The sequence below is a fragment of the Lipotes vexillifer genome, unplaced genomic scaffold, assembly GCF_000442215.2.
Source record: "Lipotes vexillifer unplaced genomic scaffold, Lipotes_vexillifer_v1.1 scaffold740, whole genome shotgun sequence".
NCBI classification, from domain to species: domain Eukaryota; kingdom Metazoa; phylum Chordata; class Mammalia; order Artiodactyla; family Lipotidae; genus Lipotes; species Lipotes vexillifer.
Window position 1 is genome coordinate 2,259,749 of NW_006778610.1, and position 23,144 is coordinate 2,282,892.

Here is a 23,144-nt window from a genome sequence, read left to right on the forward strand (position 1 = left end):
TCAACTTGGTTATAAAACTCAGACTAAAGATTAAAAAAAAAGTTATGGTGCATCTCTCTGATGGGCTATAAGGAATTCATTAATATCTTGTTTTCAAAAGCACATTTAGTAATAGTGGGATTAGAAAACGCTTATCATATAAATGCCAAAAAAATTTGTTATAATATAAAATTGTAAATACAGTATGATAATCTTTTGTGTGTGTGTGTATAAACACATACAGACATAACTATATACATATAGATACATTTCATACATATGTATATATATAAAACTGGAAGAAATTTTATATAAAGGTTAGTAACTATTAATCTGAGTGATGGAATTACTGATAATATTTACTCTTGATTGTCAGATTCCATCTTTATCATTTATCTATTTTTATACTTACCAAATTTTCCATGGTAAATATATATTTTTCTATAATCAGAAAAAAATATTTTTCCAATTTTGTAGAAAATCATTGAGAGGACAGTATTAGTTAAAAGTAAATTGAAATGCTGGTTTTATTCAAAAAACAAAACAATGGTGAAGTGTATAAATGAATTTTGAATGCTGCAGTCTCAGCTGTTGTCTAGACGGCTGAAAGTTTTGAATTTATTTTTCTTTCCTTTTTAGATCAGCATCAAGGTCACAGTACAGGACATGTTTACTGGCACTGAGAAACTTGTTAGTGTGGCTTTCTCTACATTTGTAGCCAAACCAGTTGGAAAAGAAAAGGTAAATTTCTTTGTGAAGAGTATCTAGCATGTAATTCAGGGACATATCAACAGAAGTATAAGCATCAGAATTATTATGGAATAAGGGACATTTCTTTTTACCGTGAGATATACTTTCCAAGATTTGTTACTCACCAATACTTATCGTAATTTTCACCAATATTTATGTGGTAATATCATAGTATTAACTGTCTTAGAGAAAATGAGAGATGTAGCCAGTTCATGAAAGAGAAAAAAAACATTGTGTTTTAAATGATCTGAAGGTCATGTCTGTTTCCCCACAATATTGCTTGCTGGTTTAGTTCTTTTTTTTTTAAGTGGTTATATAACTGAAAATTGAGTTAAAATATTTTTTTAAAGCAAGAGCATTTTAGCTAGCAGTTGTGTCTTATGGTCCAATCACTTTTTCATGCCTAAAGGAATAATGTCAAAGTTGCTGAGTTATTGAAGTTTAAACATAAGCTGAAGGGCATATAGGGTAAAAACACCCTTAAAAGAAATATGTTGGCCTGATGTGGGTGCCCAGTGGGCTTGCCTGGCTTTGGCCCAGAGCAGCATGTCCCTTGTCTGCTGAGGACTTACTCATAATTTTTTGGCTTTTCTTTTTAGGGTCAGAGTGCCTAGGGGAGGATCCACATTTAGTCTAAGCATTATTTTTTTAACATTTTATTTATTTAGTTAGTTTATACAGCAAGCTCTTATTAGTTGTCTATTTTATACATATTAGTGTATATATGTCAATCCCAATCTCCCAATTCATTCCACTGCCACCCCCACCCACCCACTATTTCCCCCCTTGGTGTCCATAAGTTTGTTCTCTACATCTGTGTCTCTATTTCTGCCTTGCAAACCATTTCATCTGTACAATTTTTCTTGATTCCACATATATACGTTAATATACGATATTTGTTTTTCTCTTTCTGACTTACTTCACTCCGTATGACAGTCTCTAGGTCCATCCATGTCTCTACAAATGACCCAACTTCATTCCTTTTTATGGCTGAGTAATATTCCTTTGTATATATGTACCACATCTTCTTTACCCATTCGTCTGTTGATGGGCATTTAGGTTGCTTCCATGACCTGGCTATTGTAAATAGTGCTGTAATGAACATCGGGGTGCATGTGTCTTTTTGAATTATGGTTTTCTCTGAGTATATGCCCAGTAGTGGGATTGCTGGGTCATATGGTAATTCTATTTTTAGTTTTTTAAGCTCCATACTGTTCTCCACAGTGGCTGTATCAGTTTACATTCCCACCAACAGTGCAAGAGGGTTCCCTTTCCTCCACGCCCTCTCCAGCATTTGTTGTTTGTAGATTTTCTGATGATGCCCATTCTAACTGGTGTGAGATGATACCTCATTGTAGTTTTGATTTGCAATTCCTCTAAGAATTAGTAATGTTGAGCAGCTTTACATGTGCTTCCTGGCCATCTGTATGTCTTCTTTGGAGAAAAGTCTATTTAGGTGTTTGCCCATTTTTGGATTGGGCTGTTTATTTAATATTGAGCTGCATGAGCTATTTATATATTTTGGAGATTTATCCTTTGTCTGTTGATACATTTGCAAATATTTTCTCCCATGCTGAGCGTTGTCTTATTGTCTTGTTTGTAGTTTCCTTTGCTGTGCAAAAGTGTTTAAGTTTCATTAGGTCCCATTTGTTTATTTTTGGTTTTATTTCCATTACTCTAGGAGGTGGGTCAAAAAAGATGTTGCTGTAATTTATGGCAGAGTGTTCTTCCTACATTTTCCTCTATGAATTTTATAGTGTCCAGTCTTACATTTAGGTCTTTAATCCATTTTGAGTTTATTTTTGTGTATGGTGTTAGGGAGTGTTCTAATTTCATTCTTTTACATGTAGCTGTTTAGTTTTCCAATCACCACTTATTGAAGAGACTGTTTTTTCTCCACTGTATATCCTTGCTGCCTTTGTCATAGATTAGTTGACAACAGGTGTGTGGGTTTATCTCTGGGATTTCTACCCTGTTCCATTGAACTATATTTCTGTTTTTGTGCCAGTACCATATTGTCTTGATTACTGTAGCTTTGTAGTATAGTCTGAAGTCAGGGAGTCTGATTCATCCAGCTCTGTGTTTTTCCCTCAAGATTGCTTTGGCTATTCGGGATCTTTTGTGTCTCCATACAAATTTTAAGATTTTTTGTTCTAGTTCTGTGAAAAATGCCATTATAATTTGATACGGATTGCATTGAATCTCCGGATTGCTTTGGGTAGTATAGTCATTTTCATAGTATTGATTCTTCCAATCCAAGAACATGGTATATCTCTCCATCTGTTTGTGAAATCTTTGATTTCTTTCATCAGTGTCTTCTAGTTTTCTGCATTCAGGTCTTTTACCTCCTTAGGTAGGTTGATTCCTAAGTATTTTATTCTTTTTGTTGCAATGGGGAATAGGATTGTTTCCTTAATTTCTCTTTCTGAACTTTCATTGTTAGTGTATAGGAATGCAAGAGATTTCTGTGCATTAATTTTGTATCCTGAAACGTTACCAAATTCATTGATTAGCTCTAGTTGCCTTCTGGTGTCATCTTGAGGATTATCTATGTATAGTATCATGTGATCTGCAAACAGTAACCGTTTTACTTCTTCTTTTCCAATTTGTATTCCTTTCCTTTGTTTTTCCTCTCTGATTGCCATGGCGACGACTTCCAAAACTATGTTGAATAATAGTGGTGACAGTGTACATACTTGTCTTGTTCCTGGTCTTAGATGAAATGCTTTCAGTTTTTCACCATTGAGAGTGATGTTTGCTGTGGGTTTGTCATATATGGGCTTTATTATGTTGAGGTACGTTCCCTCTATGCCCACTTTGTGGAGAGTTTTTATAATAAAATGGGTGTTGAATTTTGTCAAAAGTTTTTTCTGCATCTATTGAGATTATCATATGGTTTTTATCCTTCAATTTGTTAATATGGTGTGTCGCATTGAATGGTTTGTGTATATTGGAGAATCCTTACATTCCTCGGATAAACCCCACTTAATCATGGTGTATGATCTGTTTAATGTGTTGTTGGATTCTGTTTGCTAGCATTTTGTTGAGGATTTCTGCATCTATATTCATCAGTGATATTGGTCTGTAATTTTTTTTTTTTTTGTAGTATCTTTGTCTGGTTTTGGTATCAGGGTGATGGTGGCCTCATAGAATGAGTTTGGGAGTGTTCCTTCCTCTGCAATTTTTTGGAAGAACTTGAGAAGGATGGGTGTTAGCTCTTCTCTAAATGTTTGATAGAATTCACCTGTGAAGCCATCTGGTCCTGGACTTTTGTTTGTTGGAAGATTTTTAAACACAGTTTCAATTTCATTACTTGTGATCAGTCTGTTCATATTTTCTATTTCTTCCTGATTCAGTCTTGGAAGGTTATACGTTTCTAAGAATTTGTCCATTTCTTCCAGGTTATCCATTTCATTGGCATAGAGTTGCTGGTAGTAGTCTCTTAGGATGCTTTGTATTTCTGCGGTGTCCGTTGTAACTTCTCCTTTTTCATTTCTAATTTTATTGATTTGAGTCCTCTCCCTCTTTTTCTTGATGAGTCTGGGTAAAGGTTGATCAATTTTGTTTATCTGCTCAAAGAACCAGCTTTTAGTTTTATTGATCTTTGCTACTGTTTTCTTTGTTTCTATTTCATTCTGTTGCATCACATTTCCAGGTTTCTAGAGGTCAGTTAGAGCTTTATTCTGACTTATTGATTTTTTTCAGTTTGCTTATTAGAAATGTTTTCACCATGTATTGAAATTTCCAAATTGGGAATATCTCTTGGTACATGATAGCTTTCTCTAGAACATCTTTATTCTCTCCCTTTGATAGATTAATTTTGCAAAAGGTAGAAAGCATTTCTTGATAAGAATTTAGTGGAGTCAAAGTCCCTCCCCTCACTCATTAATCTGAAGAATTTTTAATTTTGTAGTTCTGTTGAAAATTTTTTAAATCAGGGAAAATTAATATTTGGACAACTTTTTAAGGCACATATGATATGAACAAATAATTAAGTCTATGTTGATTTTTTTTAGTTTAAAAATATTTTAAGGAAAAAATTAAGTCAAAATAAAATGCATATATAAACACCCATAAATGCTCTATTTACTTTGAGTTAGAAAACAATGTAGCATATCATTTGTTTTTGCAAAATTCATGATGTGCTTTTATAGTTTAACAAGGCAATGAAAGATAACTGTTTTTCTTTCTCTAGATTCATTTAAAACCAGTCACACTTCTAACTGAACAAGATCATGTGGAACATAATCTGGCTTCTGAGAGAAGGAAAGTTCGATTACAACATGAAGATACTTTTAAAAACTTGATGAAGGAAAGTGGCAAGTTTGACGGTCAGTAAATCTACTTTCAGGAACTTTAATTATATGACTGTGGCCTAGCATGTGATCTATCCTGGAGAATGTTCTATGTGCACTTGAGAAGAATGTGTATTCTGCTGCTGTATTGATCCTTTCCAGTAATGAGAAAGAAAACCAGAGATAGAACAACCTCAATTCAGGTCAGAGTTCCTGACCAGAAAATGCGGGATAAATGTAAAATTGTCCAAGCAGAATGACACAATACTTAATGAACATCCAAAGTACAAGAATTGAAATTGACCTCCAGATGAGTATGCCCCTATTTGGAAGCCTGTAGAAAGGGTGACATTTGTTTATTGTCCTTAACATGGGTACACAGCCAGAGCTGTGAGCCTAGACTGGTCTCTAAACCTGGAAGAGCCCTATTTCCCCATTGATTGGCAATTACCTCCAAATAGGCATATTTCTGCACCAAGGTCCCCTATACTCAATATATTTCTGCGTAGATGTCATAGCTGATGCTTATACACATATGACCTGCCCTAGTACCCTCCTCTATGTGTCCCAGTGTAGGCCATGTATGTCTTCATAGGAATCAGGTAGCTTTTTCTTTAATTATCCCTCAGAAAAGGAGTTGCCTTATATTTGAGTCTTTACAATGTCTCTCACAGTATAAGGTCCTCTCTTAATTCTTTATTTTATCCTGGTAACACAATATTCAAACAAGTATATACCTTTCTTTTTTTCATTTAACTATATAGTTTACAGATAATTTATATTAATTTATTTTGAAACAAAAAAGTACCATTTGAGCAAGAGAACTTAACCTTAAAAAATCTCAATCAATACTGGTTTTGGATGTTTATAGGAAATTATCTAACAAAATCAGTACTTAAAAAAGAAGTTGGAAGGGATTTAAGACTTCATATGCTTTTTAAGGATCACTTTAGGAAGCAATCCAGTTCTGATTACAGCACTATGGTGGACTTGGAGTCTGAAAAAAACTAAAATTTCTGGATGAAATATTTACAAACATCTTTGCAAACACATCTCAGCAGGCAAAAAAATAAGAGAAAGCCTTGAAGTCCACAAATGATTAGAAACACAAATTCAGCAGTGTAAGGAGACACAAGAGTTGGCATTTGCTCAGGAGGAACCTGTATGTGCCAGACCTAGAGCTGTGTTTTAATGGGCCTGCCAGGGCTCAGGAGACACAGTCAGGTGGAAGGTTGGATCAAGGAACCATACCTGGAGCTGCAACACCCCCAAAATGATACCCTCAGTGGGTCAACTGGAAAAATCCCACCCCTCAGAGAGCCCTGGTAGGGATGCTTTCCATTTAGCCCTAGGTGGAATGGAAAAAAACTGTTTCTCTTTGAGGATTGAATCACAACTACATTCTCAAGCAGATTTGGTGTCAGAATTCACATAATCTGTTTGGCCCAAAACAGACCAAGTGATACTTAGTGTGAACTAGTACTGTGCTACGTACCCACGGGTGATCTGCAGCCACAAATGCAAATCCTCTGTGAAGAAATGACTTTAAGCCCAGCCCTTAAGAACTGTCACAGACAAAGATCCAAGGAATGTGAGCTCCTAGTCAAAAATCATAAAAGACAAAAATAAGTCACCTAAATCCAGAAAAGCACCAGACCATAGAATGAGGTCCAGAAAGACTACAGATATTGAATTTACCATATAAAGAATGTGCAGTAAGAACATTAATATATTTTAAGAAAAGAGTATCAAAAGTATTATATAGGAACAAGAAAATGACCTAGACTACTTGACAAAGAAGCAAAAGGAATTTCTATAAAAAAGAATATATAATAATTAAAATTTGAAACTCAATGAATGGGACTTCCCTGGTGGTGCAGTGCTTAAGAATCTGCCTGCCAGTGCAGGGGACACGGGTTCGATCCCTGGTCTGGGAAGTTCCCACATGCCATGGAGCAACTAAGCCTGTGTGCCACAACTACTGAGCCTGCATGCCTAGAGCCCATGTTCCTTAACAAGAGAAGCCACCACAATGAGAAGCCCGTGCACAACGAAGAGTAGCCCCGGCTCGCTACAACTAGAGAAAGCCTGCGTGCAGCAATGAAGACCCAATGCAAACAAAAAAAATAATAATAATAAATTTTTAAAAACTCAATGAATGAATTAAACAGCATCTAAGACAGTAAGCTGGAAAAGTAAATCTGAAGAAGTTACCTAGAATGCAGATGGATAGGCAAAGAAATGGGAAATATATGAGAGATTAGGCGACGTAGAGAATGGAGTAAGAAGTCTAACAAGCATCTAATCAAAGTTCCAGGAAGAGAGGAGAAAAAGGAAGAGAAGTAACATTTGAAGCAAACAACATTGACATGTCATTAAAGGGTAACATGAAAGTTTCATATACATATGAAAAGATGTTGGACCTCATTATTAATCAGGGAAATGCAAATTATAACCTCCATGAGACACTATTTCACACCCATGAAACTGGAAAAATTGAAGAGTCCACAATACTATTTAAGTGAAAATGGGGAGCAGTAGGAACTGTAGTAAACAACAGACAGAAGTATAAATCAGTACAGCCATTTTGTTACCTAAAAATATTGTGTTTTTAGTAAGGACTGTGAACGTGGAATAAATCAGCAAAGTTAAGCTTATTCATCCATTTATTCATTCAATAAATATTGACTGAGCAACCACCACATTCTGGAATTTTATTAGAATTTTAAAAAATCAGTCCTTGCCCAAAGGAGCTTAGGATATAGGGGGTCAGATAATCAAAGATCACACAAATAAACATAAAATTATAACGGTTTAAGAAAGGTACAAGTGGGAGCTCATAATAGTGGGGTTGCTGTGGTCAGAGAAGGCTTTCCTGAGGAAGTAGTGACTGAGATGGGCCAAGAGAGAATAGGAGGTAAGTGAGAGAAAGTGTGGGTGGCCAGTGGAACTGCCACTGACAGAGGAAGCACCATGTACAAATGCCCTGATGTTGAGGGCAACATTTAGTTACAGGAACTGAAAAAGGGCTATTGTGGTTGGAACAAAGGGAGAGAGAGCTTGAGAGGGGAAGGGGTGCTAGGAGCAAATCAGACTAGCTGGGGCTGGAGAGGTAGGCATAGGCCAGACAGGAAAGGAAGGGCTTGGGGCCATAGGAATGATTTACGTTCTTCTAATAGGCCAAGGGGCAGTCACTGCATGTTTTTGAGCAGGGGACTGAAATGATCAGTGGAATGAAGGGGAAAAAACATAAAAGAAAAATACCATCAATTAATGAAAAATATAATAATTAGATCAGGAAATGGAGTGAAATCTCTGTAACCACTCTTCTCTGCTCACTTATATGTGACTGTGATAAGAAAGGCTCCATTTCCAGTTACCAACAACAGCCGGGCATGTCTGTGCTCTCACACTGAAAGCTCAGCTGTGCCTCTGAGCTCTGACGGTACAACCAGGATGCTGCCCTACTCTGTAATTCTTTCTCCCACCTCCTCAACAATAGTACGTGAGATTTAAGCCTAGATGGTGATTCCCTTGATGATGCAGGCAATATAACTGAATACATTTTACTGCTTTGCCGCCAAAGTAAATGATTTCTCCATTGTTGAGAGTCAAAACCAATTTGTCAGTAAATGAAGCAGATATGATTCAAAAGAAGCAGAAAGACACTAAGAAATACAGTGTATTGTGTCTTTTCTGTTTGTGACTGCATTCATTTCAAAACAGTAACTACGGGAGGCCATATTCCCATTCTGAAGTTTATCATACAGCAAACTATTCCAGATTTTCAGTGTCTGTGGCCCTTTAAAGCTCAAATCCCTTTCTTTTTAATAACTTTATTAACATACCATAAATGGCCCATACTTAAAGTGTACAACTTGATAGGTCTTGAGACATGTATACCCCCATGAAACCATCACCACAATCAAGATAATAATATATCCATCAATCCCTTAATTTCTTTCTGCCCTGACCTGCTCTGATCTGCCCCTCTTCCACCTGAAGCAACTCAGATTTAAACTTAAACATTCTTTTAATCAAAATTCTGGTTGACTTGTAAAACAGGTTGGAATACAATCTCTAAAATGCCCTTTCTGATCTGTGGTCTTATCCAATTCACTGCAAATAAAGCCTATTCAGTTCTTCAGGAGTTTTAAGTCTTTGGTAATAATTTATGTTTTCTAAAAATCCCATGAGTTGAAGCAAAGGCTGTAGCCTCAGGCTCTGCATTTAACTCCACCATCTTTGTTCACATCCACCTTTCAGATCCCACTTGTGATGAAGAAGAAGGAACGGTTTCCACGAGGGACACCTCTGTGCAGAGCATTGAACTTGTCCTCCCACCCCATGCAAACCATCATGGAAATACTTTTGGTGGCCAGATCATGGCTTGGATGGAGACAGTGGCTACTATTTCTGCAAGGTTCTTGGTTTGGACCTTTGGCTTGTGATCTTGAGACCAGTGGGGAGAGGATAGAAGGGTCTGAGGCTCAGCTGTTGGGCAGTCAAGGAAACAAGTAGAGAACAATATTGCCTTTTATCAAACTGAGAAAATGATAAGTCATTTTCCTGTTTACCTTAGAATTATTCTGTCCTTTTTTGAAGGTGAATGTTTAAATTCTTGGTTCAAAAATAAAAATGAAATGACAGTTCTTATACTTGATTCTGAATTATGACTGTTGATCTTATGACACTGCAACTCCTTGTCACATTACTTATGACAAAGTAGATGCAGGACAGAAACAGAAGATAGCCTTTACACTTAAAAACGGTCAAGATACAAACTTTTATAAAGGCGGTTTACAATTAGGTCTGATCTCTGAAGGTGCTGGTTAGAATCACCATGGCCAAAGGATTAACTGAAAAATAAGATGAGAAAGAGGAAAGAACTTAGAAAAGTACTTTTAAATGCTCCTCAGTTTCAGAAAGGGTTCCTTTATTCTTAATGAAGCCATGTAGGTAATTGAGCAGCTTTAAAGAACACTATGTTCTCTGAAAATGCATTTGAACAGGATCTGCCCTTCCGACAATTTCTGTAACCACTGAAAATTGTTAAGGTTTTATTTCCCCCAAATTAAAGGAATTTTATTATTAATATGTCTACAGTTACGACTATAATTAGAAACCTGTGGTTATCCTTCCTATAAATTGTGCACAAATATAAGAGCTTGTTTTTAAAATGACACTGTCACTCTTAATGACAATAAAGCATTTGAACCTGTTCTATTGTAAAGGCTTACAATATAATTAACTATGGCAGAGTCTGTTCACTTATTGTTTGGCACAATTCTTTAGAGTAATTGGATGACTATAGTGGGAATCTAAAATGTAGAGAATTATGGAAGTAACTTTCTGAGATTAAATTTTCTATATAGATTTTCAAAACTCCGCACACCACAAAAATCGTAAAATGTATTCTTTGTAGCCTTTCAGGCTTTGTGCAGCAATCCAGGTAATTTTTCTTTGGGGGAAAAAAGTTAGTCTTTGACATGAGGGTGAACTCAAGTAACAGTGAAGCCAAGGAATGCATGTGAATGGCACCAGCTGACAGTTCTCTTCACTGTGCCCCACTCCAACCTGGGAGTCACAGCTTTCTGTGATTGTAGTCATGAACTGTCAGGAGGAAAACAAAATCCCTCAAATTAGAACAAACGACAGCGGTTTGTTTTTTGGAGACACTTCCATAGGGCACAAAACAAGAGCAGGACAGTCACCACAAGAGCAGGAGCACCAGCATCTTGGTAAAGACCCCACGGCCTGGGGACGTGTGGCATTTCCTAAAATATTTGCAGGTAATGTACAGGACCACTCTCAACACACACAATCCAGTTATTCATTTCCCTCTTGAGCTAAAAGAGATATTCATTTAGAAAGCACCCTGAACACTGGTCTATTGCATCCATTAAGCAAAGCAACAGTTCCTGAAAATATTCTGGAGAATGATCACTTTCTTCTCTCTCTCCTTCTCTTCATTTCATCAGCCGCCTGTGTCAAGCGCATCCCCTTCTGAGGTCCGTGGACATGTTTAAGTTCCGGGGACCATCTACAGTTGGAGATCGTCTTGTCTTCAATGCCATTGTCAACAATACATTTCAGACCTGGTAAAGCATGTCTGATGCTCTTAGGCTGCTATAAATGAATTCAAACTTGCACATAAGCAATATTTTTTGTTTTATTTCAATCTGGAGGTAAGTATAGTGACTACTTTAAAAAAAATCAAGTTTCCTTCTAATTTTTTTTAAACTTCACTTAATCTTCGAAATCCATAGACACACATTTTAACTCTCTGTTCCACTTCAGGCCTCCTTACACTGTTAGGATAAGTTGGTTTTTGTCTCATAATAAGTGTGACTGCATGTCCTACTTGATCCAGGATGGTCTTGGTTTTTGCACCTGTCATAATTATTAATTCTTCCTTTCACTCTCAAAAGAGTCCCAGTGACTGTGTGGTCAACCACTTCATAATGGACCCATCATTTATCACCATGAAGTCCAAACCGCTTCCCAGTTATTTTTATTATTCTTGATACACAAAGAAAAGATTTAATTTAGTATTTTTTTCTTTTTAAATGTAAAAAAGAACATCTGTGTTTCCTATCCAGTTTCAGTGTTTGATGCTTTTAAATTATAGGACTATTGTTTTTAGGAGAGAAAACTTGACTTTGGCACAATTTAACCACCCCTCCCCCATTACCAAAATATGTTCATGAAGGTATATAAAGTTCCACTGGCCTTTTTACCACTTGAAAGTGGGAAAGTAAAGCAGAAATGCTCCCATGAGCTTGTACATCAGATCAATCGACCTGATGAAATGGATGTTAACAGCTGCATAGATTAGCAGATGACAATGAAACAACCCAGGGTCCTCATTCTCTTCCTTCCCTGGAGGAGGTGGTGGGGCAGTGGGCAGAGTAGGCCTGGCATGCTCAGGTTCTCTGCCCACTGCCCTTGTCGCCTGTCTGCAGTGTCGAAGTGGGAGTGCGCGTGGAGGCCTTTGACTGCCAGGAGTGGTCTGGGGGCCGGGGCCGTCATATCAACAGTGCGTTTCTCATTTATAATGCTGTCGATGATAAGGAAGAACTGATCACATTTCCCAGAATCAAACCGACGTCAAAGGTCAGTTATTAGCATGTGTGGTTCAGTAATCAGACCACTTATTCTGGGGAAGCTGTGGGTACAGAGCTCCACACAGAATCTTTCCCTGAACTGGCAAAAACCTCCATGTCTATTCCCCTTTGGTTTTCTTTCTTTTCTGCATCACAAAGTAAAATGGTCTTTTCCTTCTTTTTCCAAATCACTCTAGTCATTTCTTTAAATGGTGAAGTCCCTGAAGACTTCACATCTACTCAGCCACATGCTGCTGTTGGAAGCATATCGTCTTCCATGTCTCATTTCTGACTCTCTTCTCCCACTTTACACCCAGTTCTCTATGCTGCTCTACACTCATCGGAATTAAGTCTTTCGGAATAAGCTGCCTTACTGCCAACTCTGACCTGAAGATAGTTCACGTAGAGACCCCTTGTCCCAATTAGCCTTTTCAACTGACTTAGGAGAGAGAAACTTAAGGATTGTAGCACTAAAATATTAGAAATTTATTGATTTTACTTTGTTTTTTATTTAAGGATGATTTTAGACGGTATCGTGGAGCTCTTGCACGCAAGAGAATTCGCCTAGGCAGGTAAGGGACTTAGGTATAAGGATTTTATGGAATCTTCTCTCATGTGACAAATTACATAGCAAAGAGTCCTCTCTGTGTCTCTATTCCCACATAATGTAAAAAGAGAAGGTCTGATGCTTTTTGACTGTGGAGACTACTGTGATGGAAATTGTTCTTTCTGATTGTTCCACCAGTAAAGGCAGCTTTTTAAAACTGCTGATTTCAGTTCAAGAAACTGTCATAGTTATTGCTGTGTGCTAAATACAGGGAAGAAAACTGTTATTTAATATTTTAATTTCTTTCCAGAAAATACATTATTTCCCACAAAGGAGAGGTTCCACATTGCATATACTGGGATACTGGCAACCAGGTGACAGTTTTATGATCTGAAGTTCTTCGTGTAAAATCACTTCATTACAAAAATGGAAATCCCCTCATTTAACTGACTCACGTTGTGCCTACACAGGTTAGATGAAAAGGTGAATTATAGCAACCAGTCATCTCAAAATGAAAGAAAACCAAGCTATCAGTAACTAGTTATCAGCCAGCTGCTTCACTGCCTTGTTTGAATTATCTGTATAGTTCCTGAATACAGACTCTGGATGCTCTGCCATCAAATGCATTCAAGCAACATAGGACATTGAGATCTGGTGTTTCATCATAGCTTGTGTTGAATGACATGCCCACTGGCTTGCATTTTTATAACACAATAGCGAAGTATTAGTCATTTTAATGTTTTTGACCATAAAATGTAAAGGGAAATCCAAGTTTACTTATTACCCGTTGATTACAAGTCATACTGAAGGGTGTTCTTGTCTTTGCTTAGGATGCTAGTTAAAATGATACTAATCTACTAAGCATATATGACTCACATTACCTGTTTGAATTCAGCATTAAGAGTTTGAGACAGAAATTATTTTCCTATAACTTAGTTCTAACCTCAACATCATCACTTTGGCTCTAACAATGCCCACTTTCTAAGCAGAAAATATTTGATCACATATCTGCACTGAACTCACAGCACTTCAAATATTTGTGTTTTAGGTATCCTTGAGTAATGGCAATGTGGAGGCTCTCAAAAGCCTGGCGGCCAAAAGTGGTTGGGAGGTTACCAGTGCTGTGGAAAAGGTAGGAGGCATCCAGGTATACACACAACCCATTGCCCATCACAAATGAAAGTTGTCATGGTAGTGGTTGTTCTGCTACTTCTAATGCTGCTTTTAAGAAGGCAAAAATGGAGATCAAGATGGCAGAGTACAAGGACACTGAGCTCTCCTCCCACTACGACCACATCAAAAATACATCTACATGTGGAGCAATTCACAGTGAAAACAAACTTGAGAGTGGCAGAAAGACTCTTATACGACAAACAAGGCTGTAGAGAAAGATCCACATGGAGTCAGGTAGGAGGGGAAGAGAAGCAATCAGGTCAGGACCTGCAGCCCTAGGAGAGGATACCTCAGCCCTGGGGTTTGATACCAGGAGAAGGAGTCCCCTTAGCTTGTTTAAAAAACCAGTGGGACTAACAGGAGGGCTATAAGAAACCTAGACTCTGCTCTTAAAGAGCATACACATGCTTCCTTACTCCTGGGAACCAGGCAAAGGAAGCAGATTGAAACTTCCCAGGGCTCTGGCTGGTTTCCTGCAACCACCCCAGTGTATACCCTGGCCCATGCCAAGCATCCACTCCAGCCCCTCTAGCTCCACTGCAGCTCCCCAGTAGGGTGAAGGTTGCCACTGCTGAGGAGGTTGCACAGCTGGCAGAAATGGAGCCAGCTCAGACCAGGCACTGCATCTGAACAGGGCGAGGGTGGCCATTACTGGTGCTCGTGAAGGTGGTGGATCACGAGCAGTCTGGAGCTCTGACTGGTGTGCCAAGACTGCCTAGCACATATCCCAGCCTACACCGGGTACCCACTCTGTGCCTTCTTGCTCCAGCACTTCTCCCCTCTGTGGTGATGGTGCCACTGCTGGAATAGGGGAGAGCGCACACTTAGATGGAACAGAACTAGCTTGGACCCAACCCTCAGGGCTTCTGCGCCAGCACCTTTTGACCCCCTCACTGACCCCAGTAGGGCAGTAATGGCCACTAAGCATAGGAGAAGCCCTAGCTCACAGCTAGCTCTGGCTTTAGCCCCTCCATATCCAGCCCCCCCTCCCACCAAGGTGATAGCTTCCAGCACACCCTGGGGGAAGATGTGACTCATGCTCACATCAGATCCAGCTCCAGTGGCTCCCACCAAAGCCACTGGGCAGATATGGACTGTATACGGACGTTCCCACACAAGGATACCCTTCAAGACCAGGATAAGTAACTGTTTCACCTAATTTCATAGAGACAGAGAAAGTTAAGCAAAATGAGAAAACAGAGGAATTTGTTTTAAATGAAAGAACAAAAGACCCTGAAAAAACAACTAATGAAACAGAGATACATAATTTACCAGATAAAGAGCTCAAAGCATTAGTAATAAGAAATGTTAACTGAACTAGGGAAAAGAATAGATGAACACAGTGAGAATTTTAACAAGGAACTAGAAAATATTAAAAAAAAAGGAACAAGTCGGATAAATTAGGAGTCAGGGATTAACATATACACACTACTATATATAAAAGAGATAATCAACAAGGACCTACTGTATAGCACAGGGAACTCTACTCAGTATTCTGAAATAACCTATATGGGAAAAGAATCTGGAAAAGAATACATATATATATATATATAACTGAATCACTTTACTGTATACCTGAAACTAACACAACATTGTTAATCAACTATACTCCAATTTAAAAAAAAAAAAAGAACCAGTCAGAGCTGAAGAATACAATAACGGAAATGAAAAAGACACTAGAAGGATTTAAAAGCAGAGTAGGTAATAAAGAACACATAAGTAAAATGGAAGATAGAATAATGGAAATCACCCAATCAGAACAGCAAAAAGAAAAATAAATTTAAAAAAATAAAACCAGTTTAAGGGACCTCTGGGACAACATCAGGCATACTAACATTCACATTATAGTGGTCCCAGAAGGAGAAGAGAGAAAGTGGTCAAAAATGTATTTGGAAAAGTTATGATTGAAAACTTCCTGAACCTGAAAGAGGAAACAGATATTCAAGTACAGGAAGCACAGAGATACCCAAACACGATGAGCCCTGAGACCCACATCAAGACATATCATAATTAACATGGCAAAAGTTAAAGAAAAAGAGAGAATTCTAAAGACAGCAAGAGAAAAAACAGAGACACATACAAGGACAAGACACCCACTCCCCAATAGGCTATCAGCTGATTTTTCTGCAGAAACTTTACAAGAAAGGAGCGAGTGGCACAATATATTTCAAGTGCTGAAAGGGAAAAGCCTACAACCTAGGATACTCTACCCAGCAAGATTATCATCTAGAGTTGAAGGAATGATAAAGAACTTCCCAGACAAGCAAAAGACAAAGGAGTTCATCAGTACTAAACCAACCCTAAAATAAATGTTAAAGAGTCTTCCCTAAGTGGAAAAGAAAAGGCTACAACAAGAAGTAAGACGTCATAGGAAAGGAAAAACCCCACTAGCAAAGGCTGTGGATCAACCATTTAAATAAGCTAGTATAAATATTAAAAGACAAAAACTATAAATAAAATAAAATATAACTACAATAAACAGTTAAGGGATAAACATCAAAAACATAAGATGTGAGGGAGGAGAGAAAAAATTGTAGATCTTTTAGAATGTGTTTGAACTTAAAGGACTATCAGTTTGAAACAAGGAGATAGTTACATGACAACATATATGAACGCCATGGTAACCCCAAATCAGAAACTTAAATAGATGCAAAAAACAAAAAGAAAGGAACTCAAGCATACTACTAAAGAAAATAATCAAACCACAAGGGAAGAAACAAACAAACAAAAAGAAATAAACAAGAAAAACTACCAAAAAAAACTGGAAAACAAGTAATAAGATGGCAATAATATCAATAATTACTTTAAACGTCAATGGGCTAAATGCTCCAATCAAAAGACACAGGGTGGTTGACTGGATAAAAAACAAGACCCTTCTATATGCTGCCTACAAGAGACTGACTTCAGAGCTAAACACACACACAGACCAAAAATGAGGGAATGGAAAAAGATTTTATACAAACAGAAACAGCAAGAAGGCAGGGGTAGCAATAATCATATTAGACAAAATAGACTTTAAAACAAAGTCTATAACAAAAGACAAAGCAGGGCATTATATAACAATAAAGGGGAGGAAGACAAGATAGTGGAGTAGAAGGACTTGAGCTCACCTCCTCTCATGAAAACACCAAAATAACAACTGCTGAACAACCATTGACAAAAAAGACTGGAACCTACCAAAAAAGATATTCTACATCCAAAGACAAAGTAGCCACAATGAGACGGTAGTAGGGTTGCATTTGCAATACAATCAAATTCCATGCTCACCAGGTAGGCGACCCACAAACTGGAAAATAATTATATCGCAGAGGTTCTGCCACAGGAGTGAGAGTTCTGAGCCCCATGTCAGGCTCCCCAGTCTGGGGGTCTGGCATCGGGAGGAGGAGCCCCCAGAGCATTTAGCTTTGAAGCTAAAAGCTTTTGCACAGCAAGGGAAACCATCAACACCTGCTGAATGGAAGAAAATATTTGCAAATGACATGACCAATAAGGGGCCATATAAACAGCTCATACAACTCAATATCAAAAAAAATAACCCGATTAAAAAATGGGCAGAAGACCTGAATAGATATTTTTCCCAAGACATACAGATGGCTAACAGGCACATGAAAAGATGTTCAACAGTCCTAATCATCAGAGAAATACAAATTAAAACCACAATGAGTTATCACCTTACACCTGTCAGAATGGCTATCAACAAAAAGACCACAAATAACAAATATTGGTGAAGAAGTGGAGAAAAGGGAACCCTAGTACACTGATTGTGGGAATGTAGACTGGTACAGCCACTAGGAAAACAGTATGAAGGTACCTCAAAAAACTAAAAAGAGAACAATCATATGATCCAGCAATTCTACTACTGGGTATATATCTAATGTATAAATATAGATATGTACATCTATATAGATTCATATATAGTCACATATATATTCATATATATAGGAGTATAAGCTATAAAAATATTAAATCACTATGTTATACACCTGAAACTAATATAATATTGTAAATAAACTGTATTTCAATTTTTTAAAAGGTAAAAAAATCTTTGGGGGAAATTTTTTTAAGAGTCAAGTATCTTTCCAGCCCTGTCTCTACTCCTCCACACTGGCTGATCTAGGGTCCTTCAAATCGCCCTACACACTCCTACTTCCGAGCTTAGTTCTCATGTTCCACCTCTCTCTCCTTCTCCTCTCTATCTACCCCAGTCCTACCTGGTCTTCATGACCCAGGACAAATGCTTTTCCATAAAGCCAATCACCCCTGACTGAAGGAACTTATCCCTCTAGGAATTCCTTTAACAATTACTTCTTTATGATTAACTTGTCAACATGCATTATCTCATGACATTTCTCCCACAGCTACATTGAATTAGTATTTGTCTTTCATAGTAATTTAACTTTTTACACATGGTCTTTTTCCCTAACTAGATTATAAACATCTTAAGAAAGAAGGCTTGTCTTGACATCTTTCTTCTCAGCACCTTTTACAATGTTTTGCATGTCATCAAATTTAATGTATATCATTTGGATTTTAATTTTATCTAACTTCAAAGGTCTATCAGGAGACCCTTTGAGGCTGATGTCCACACTAAACAGATTATAAGCTCTTTAAGGACCAATTTGTTCATGACTATAGTCCCAGAACACAGCACTGCCTGGCATTCAGGAGATGCTCAATAATGCTGACATTTTATCTATGCTCACATTTCAGTGTGTACTGTTTTTCATCATCAATGAAACAGTAGCCTCTAAAATATGATTGCCATATGTTCTGGTTTTCCTGGGACAGTCCTGGTTTTCCCATCATAATTATTAACAGTGCCTAAGTGTTCCACTTTGGATAATAAGTTATATGGTCACTTACCCTGAAATCAAAGCCAATTCAGATACTTCACTTATTGTTTTCAGCTCTGACTTTGACCTCCTCTGCGTGTTTTGGCTTTGGTTGTTTGCTTTTATTATGTCTTGGTGCTCACTGCTGAATCCTTTCAGGGTCTTCCTTACCTTCTTTGGATCCAGTTAGGTTTCCATCTGTGTTTGGTTCAGTGATGCAGAAATACAGGTTTAACATAACTAAGTTACTTGCTTCTCTTTATCCCTCATAAAAGCTGCTTCAAGACTGTTTTCTTTTACTAATATGAAATCTGTTTCTTGCATCATTGCTGGCATCTGAGCATTCATGAGCAGCACAGCAAAGGACAAACTCATGTCTGGAATGAAGGACGAGAACATATTTAGTGAAGTCATTAAAATTTCAATTCTTAAAGAGTTTGGTGCCAGAAACCAATCTAAACAAATAAACGTATATTTGCTAGTGTCTAAGGAGAGTCATCAATAATTAATTCTTAAGTTTTGTACAGATACTTATTAGAGAACACTGTATAATTAAACATTCTTATGTTATCTCTGTTGAATTTGAAGCCCTCCTTTTTTTTTAGATTGTATTTATAATAAAAATCTGATTTTTTCTTTCTGAGTTATCGCCCTCTTCTCTCCCACCTTTTAAAGCTTTCATGTGGTTTTTTTAACCACCTTCACCATTATATGCTTTTTTTTTTTTTTTTTTTTTTTTTGCAGTACGCGGGCCTCTCACTGTTGTGGCCTCTCCCGTTGCGGAGCACAGGCTCCTGACGCGCAGGGTCAGCAGCCATGGCTCACGGGCCTAGTCGCTCCATGGCATGTGGAATCTTCCCAGACCGGGGCACGAACCCACGTCCCCTGCATCGGCAGGCGGACTCTCAACCACTGCGCCACCAGGGAAGCCCACCATAATATGCTTTTAATTTAAAAATACAGCTCACATTTTTTTCTGTCACCTTTTAGGTGAGTAAATTTTTACAACAAAACAGTCTGTTAAGAATTATACTTATTTCGGGATATAAAAATCTATACTCATTTTGATATAAATTGTGATAGATGGCAAAATTCTAAAATTTCTAGTACTTGTAACAAAATTGGGCAGTACTTACTGTTTTAACCCATATTTCATTTTCAATGTATAGTGTTGGAATTAATAATACCAGTAATACAAGGAGCAAAAGATGAACCCCCATCTTAAAGGAGCTTATAGTCTATTTCGAAAGCATCACATATATACATATCATAGCTGAAGGATAATTTTAAGGTAGTTTATAAACAAGTGAGAGATTGTAGTATTTAAACCGCAAAGGTCAGCTCTTAGGCAGTTCAATGTCAGGGAAGACAGATGTTTAGAGACAACTTTGGAGAGGAGTTGATTCTTTCCTCCTTGAAGATAGTGTAAGGGTAAATTGCTGGAGGGGTAAAGGGTGCTTTCTAGGCAGTGAGTAGCCTTGAGCCAAACCTTCCTGGTTGGAATTGGCATGGGTAAGAGATTGGCCTGACAGGAGTAGCCTTTTATTTAGGGAGTGGCTGAGAGTGTACTGGAAGCCAGAATGGCAAGGATCATGTGAAAACCTTCACACAGGACAAAACCCACAGGAAACAGACCAAAGAAGAGCTATTCTCAATGAAGCTGTGGCTGGTCCCAGAGCTCCACCTGATCATGTCTCCTCCCCTTAGCCCAGGGGGTAACCTACCTCCAAGGACTCTACCCCTGTGCCCATGACTCTGTAAAAACCAGTTTTGTCCTCCTTTCCACAATATAGTATCAATAACATATTTGTCAACAGATAGTATAAAATTCTAAAACTTTGAGTTATTTCCTCTTGTGCTATTTGTATAAGATCCAAACCCATTGAACAGAATCTTATTAGAATGAAAAAATATAGCATTAGTAAAATGTTAACAAGCTCCAGCAAATTTTGGGCCTACTATAAGCTTCATTTCATAGACTAAAATTCTCCAGGCACCAAATGATAAAACATTTGAGATGATAAATGGAATTTAACCTGTATTCTTCCAAGCATGAAAGGGAACTCGTTTTCTTGGAGAGCTGGTCTTGGAGAATTTTTACATTAAGCCAAAGTTGGCTTTCCTAAAATAGTACGGTTTAAAGAGAACCAACAACAACCGTTGCCTTTCCTTGTCTGCTTTGTCTGCATCAATGTCATTAACTCTGATTGTCTGCTACTTTTAACTTTGGGGAAAGGACCAAAATATCATCCACTCATCCAATACTGTACTTGGCACTGGATAAGTCAAGTGAGTTTTATAAGGGCAGAATTTAATGATGGCTACTTAGCGTGAAGTTTGTTTTGGATCCAGGATAGGAAGTAGCAGCATGTATCTGCAACCTGGGGAGCAGCTTCCTGGAAAAGTGCTGTGATAGTTTCCTAGGGCTGCCATAAGAGTACCACAAACTGGGTGCCTTGCAGTTTTGGAAGCTGGAAGTCTGAGATCAAGGTGTTGGCAGTGTTGGTTCCTTCTGAGGGAGTGAGCGAGAATTTATTCCAGGTCTTTCCCCTAACTTCCGGTGCTTTGCTGACAATCTTTGGCATTCCTTGGATTGTAGATGCACCACCTGACCTCTGCCTTCACCTTCATATGGGATTCTCCCAGTGTGTGTGCGTGTGTGTGTATGTTCACGTGTCCACATTGCCCCCTTTTATAAGGACACCAGTCATATTGGGTTAGGGGCCCATTCTACTGCAGTATAACCTCATCTTAACTTATTACACCTGCAATGACCCTATTTCCAAATAAGGTCACATTCTGAGCTACTGGGGGTTAGGACTTTAATATATGAATGGGGGGGGGGGACAGACAATTCAACCCTTAAAAAATGCTCAGTCCAGTGTTACATCCTACTCCAGCCTGGTTCCACCAAGGTTAACCATGGTTGCCCCATGGCCAGAATCTGACTGAGGTGGTGGGATTCACTCTGGCCCCCTGCCCTTGCCTCCTCTGAGACTGCAGAGCCCCAACAGGCTGGCTAAGAGCCACATGGACACCAGGCTTTGATAAGGTGACTTCCCTCTGGATTTACACCAGTGAACCTGCTTCGACTCTGCTGTACGGGGGGCAAAGGTAGGCAAGTCTATGCTGGGGTGAGTCTCAGCCACCAACTACAGCTGCATTCATGGTTTTCTTTCTCTTTGATAAGTGCCCACAGCCTACATCATGTCCTCCTTTGCAGGCTCAATTTAAAGACAGGCTTCGCACTGAGGTCAATTAGAGAGGTAAAATAGCATAAGCAAATAGTCACTTCTTACCTTTCTAAGCTGCTTTTAGTCAGCTTCTCATTTCTTCATTCTCTTCCTAAAGATATTTATGTTTAAATAAAAGTTTTCTCCCTCACAGCCTGATTTTTCCATCTCCTTGATTCCTGCAGTGAAGTCTTAACCCTATGTTTGTTTGTCTTCTCACAGCTTGTTGCCATGGGAATGATTATAAGATGGCAAATTTCAACACTGTCTTCAAAGCACCCTGAAAGAGATGGAGAAAATGGGCAGGATAGAAATATGCTCTTAGCTGAACATGTATCTCTGATTACTGGCCAAAGCAGAGTAGAAGGAAAGTTCAGAGTAACAAGGGATACATGAATGTTTAAGTATACATCAAATGGATCCCCACGACAAGCCTCCTCTTATCTAAGGAATAATAAGCACTAGAAACCCAGGAACTGGCCGCCTTGAAAGATGAGTTCTTGTGATTCACAAATGAAAGAATGCTTTGTGCTGAAGAAACACTTCAGCGGCCCTGTTGAGAGGCTGAGTTGGCTCTAGAGGCGTTGACTTACTCCCTGGGCTCCCTCAGCCCACGTGAAGGCATGCCTGACATCCTGAGAAAGTACGTTAGGTTGCAGCCTTGGCTCCAAGGTCTTAGGGGGAAATGAAGCACTGACTTGCCCAGCAGTCTGGTTATAATTTCTGCTGTTCCTGGATAGAGGCAGGGAAATACCACAAAGGGATAAAGAAAGAAAGGCTTATGTTCTTAATTTTTCATGAGAAAAACTATTGCACAATAATAACCCGCCCTCAAGTCACATATTATTTAGATGACACAGGGGCATAGCATCCTGGTCTGAGCTCTAGACATCCAAGTATTTAAAGTGAACTTGCCATCATTTGGCTTCATTATTACCCAGGTGCCAAGATGCCTTAGCTAGTGCAATCAGCCTATGACTACGTATATATGTTTGTGGTTTTAATGTAAAAACACCTATTTTTCTTTTGTAATTTTTTTCTTGTTATTTTCTTTTAGATAAAAATATATACTCTGGAAGAGCACAATATTTTATCTGTTTGTGTTGAAAAGCATGTGGAAAGACCAGCACACTTGGCTTATCATCTCTTGTCTGACTTTACCAAGCGACCTTTGTGGGACCCCCATTACATGTAAGAATAAATTTTAAATATTTTCTTATTCAACCCTG

General features: G+C 38.3%; 1 protein-coding gene across 1 annotated transcript in view; it reads left to right on the plus strand.

The window, feature by feature from the left end:
• ACOT12 (acyl-CoA thioesterase 12) overlaps positions 1-23,144 on the plus strand; it is a 47,800-nt gene that overhangs the window by 20,531 nt on the left and 4,125 nt on the right. Inside the window, exons 4-12 of the mRNA XM_007451718.1 lie at positions 619-720; positions 4,925-5,060; positions 9,291-9,447; positions 11,006-11,125; positions 11,990-12,140; positions 12,647-12,702; positions 12,988-13,051; positions 13,726-13,809; positions 22,973-23,106. Of these exons, the coding sequence (XP_007451780.1) occupies positions 619-720; positions 4,925-5,060; positions 9,291-9,447; positions 11,006-11,125; positions 11,990-12,140; positions 12,647-12,702; positions 12,988-13,051; positions 13,726-13,809; positions 22,973-23,106 (1,004 nt within the window). The remainder of the gene's footprint in view (positions 1-618; positions 721-4,924; positions 5,061-9,290; positions 9,448-11,005; positions 11,126-11,989; positions 12,141-12,646; positions 12,703-12,987; positions 13,052-13,725; positions 13,810-22,972; positions 23,107-23,144) is intronic.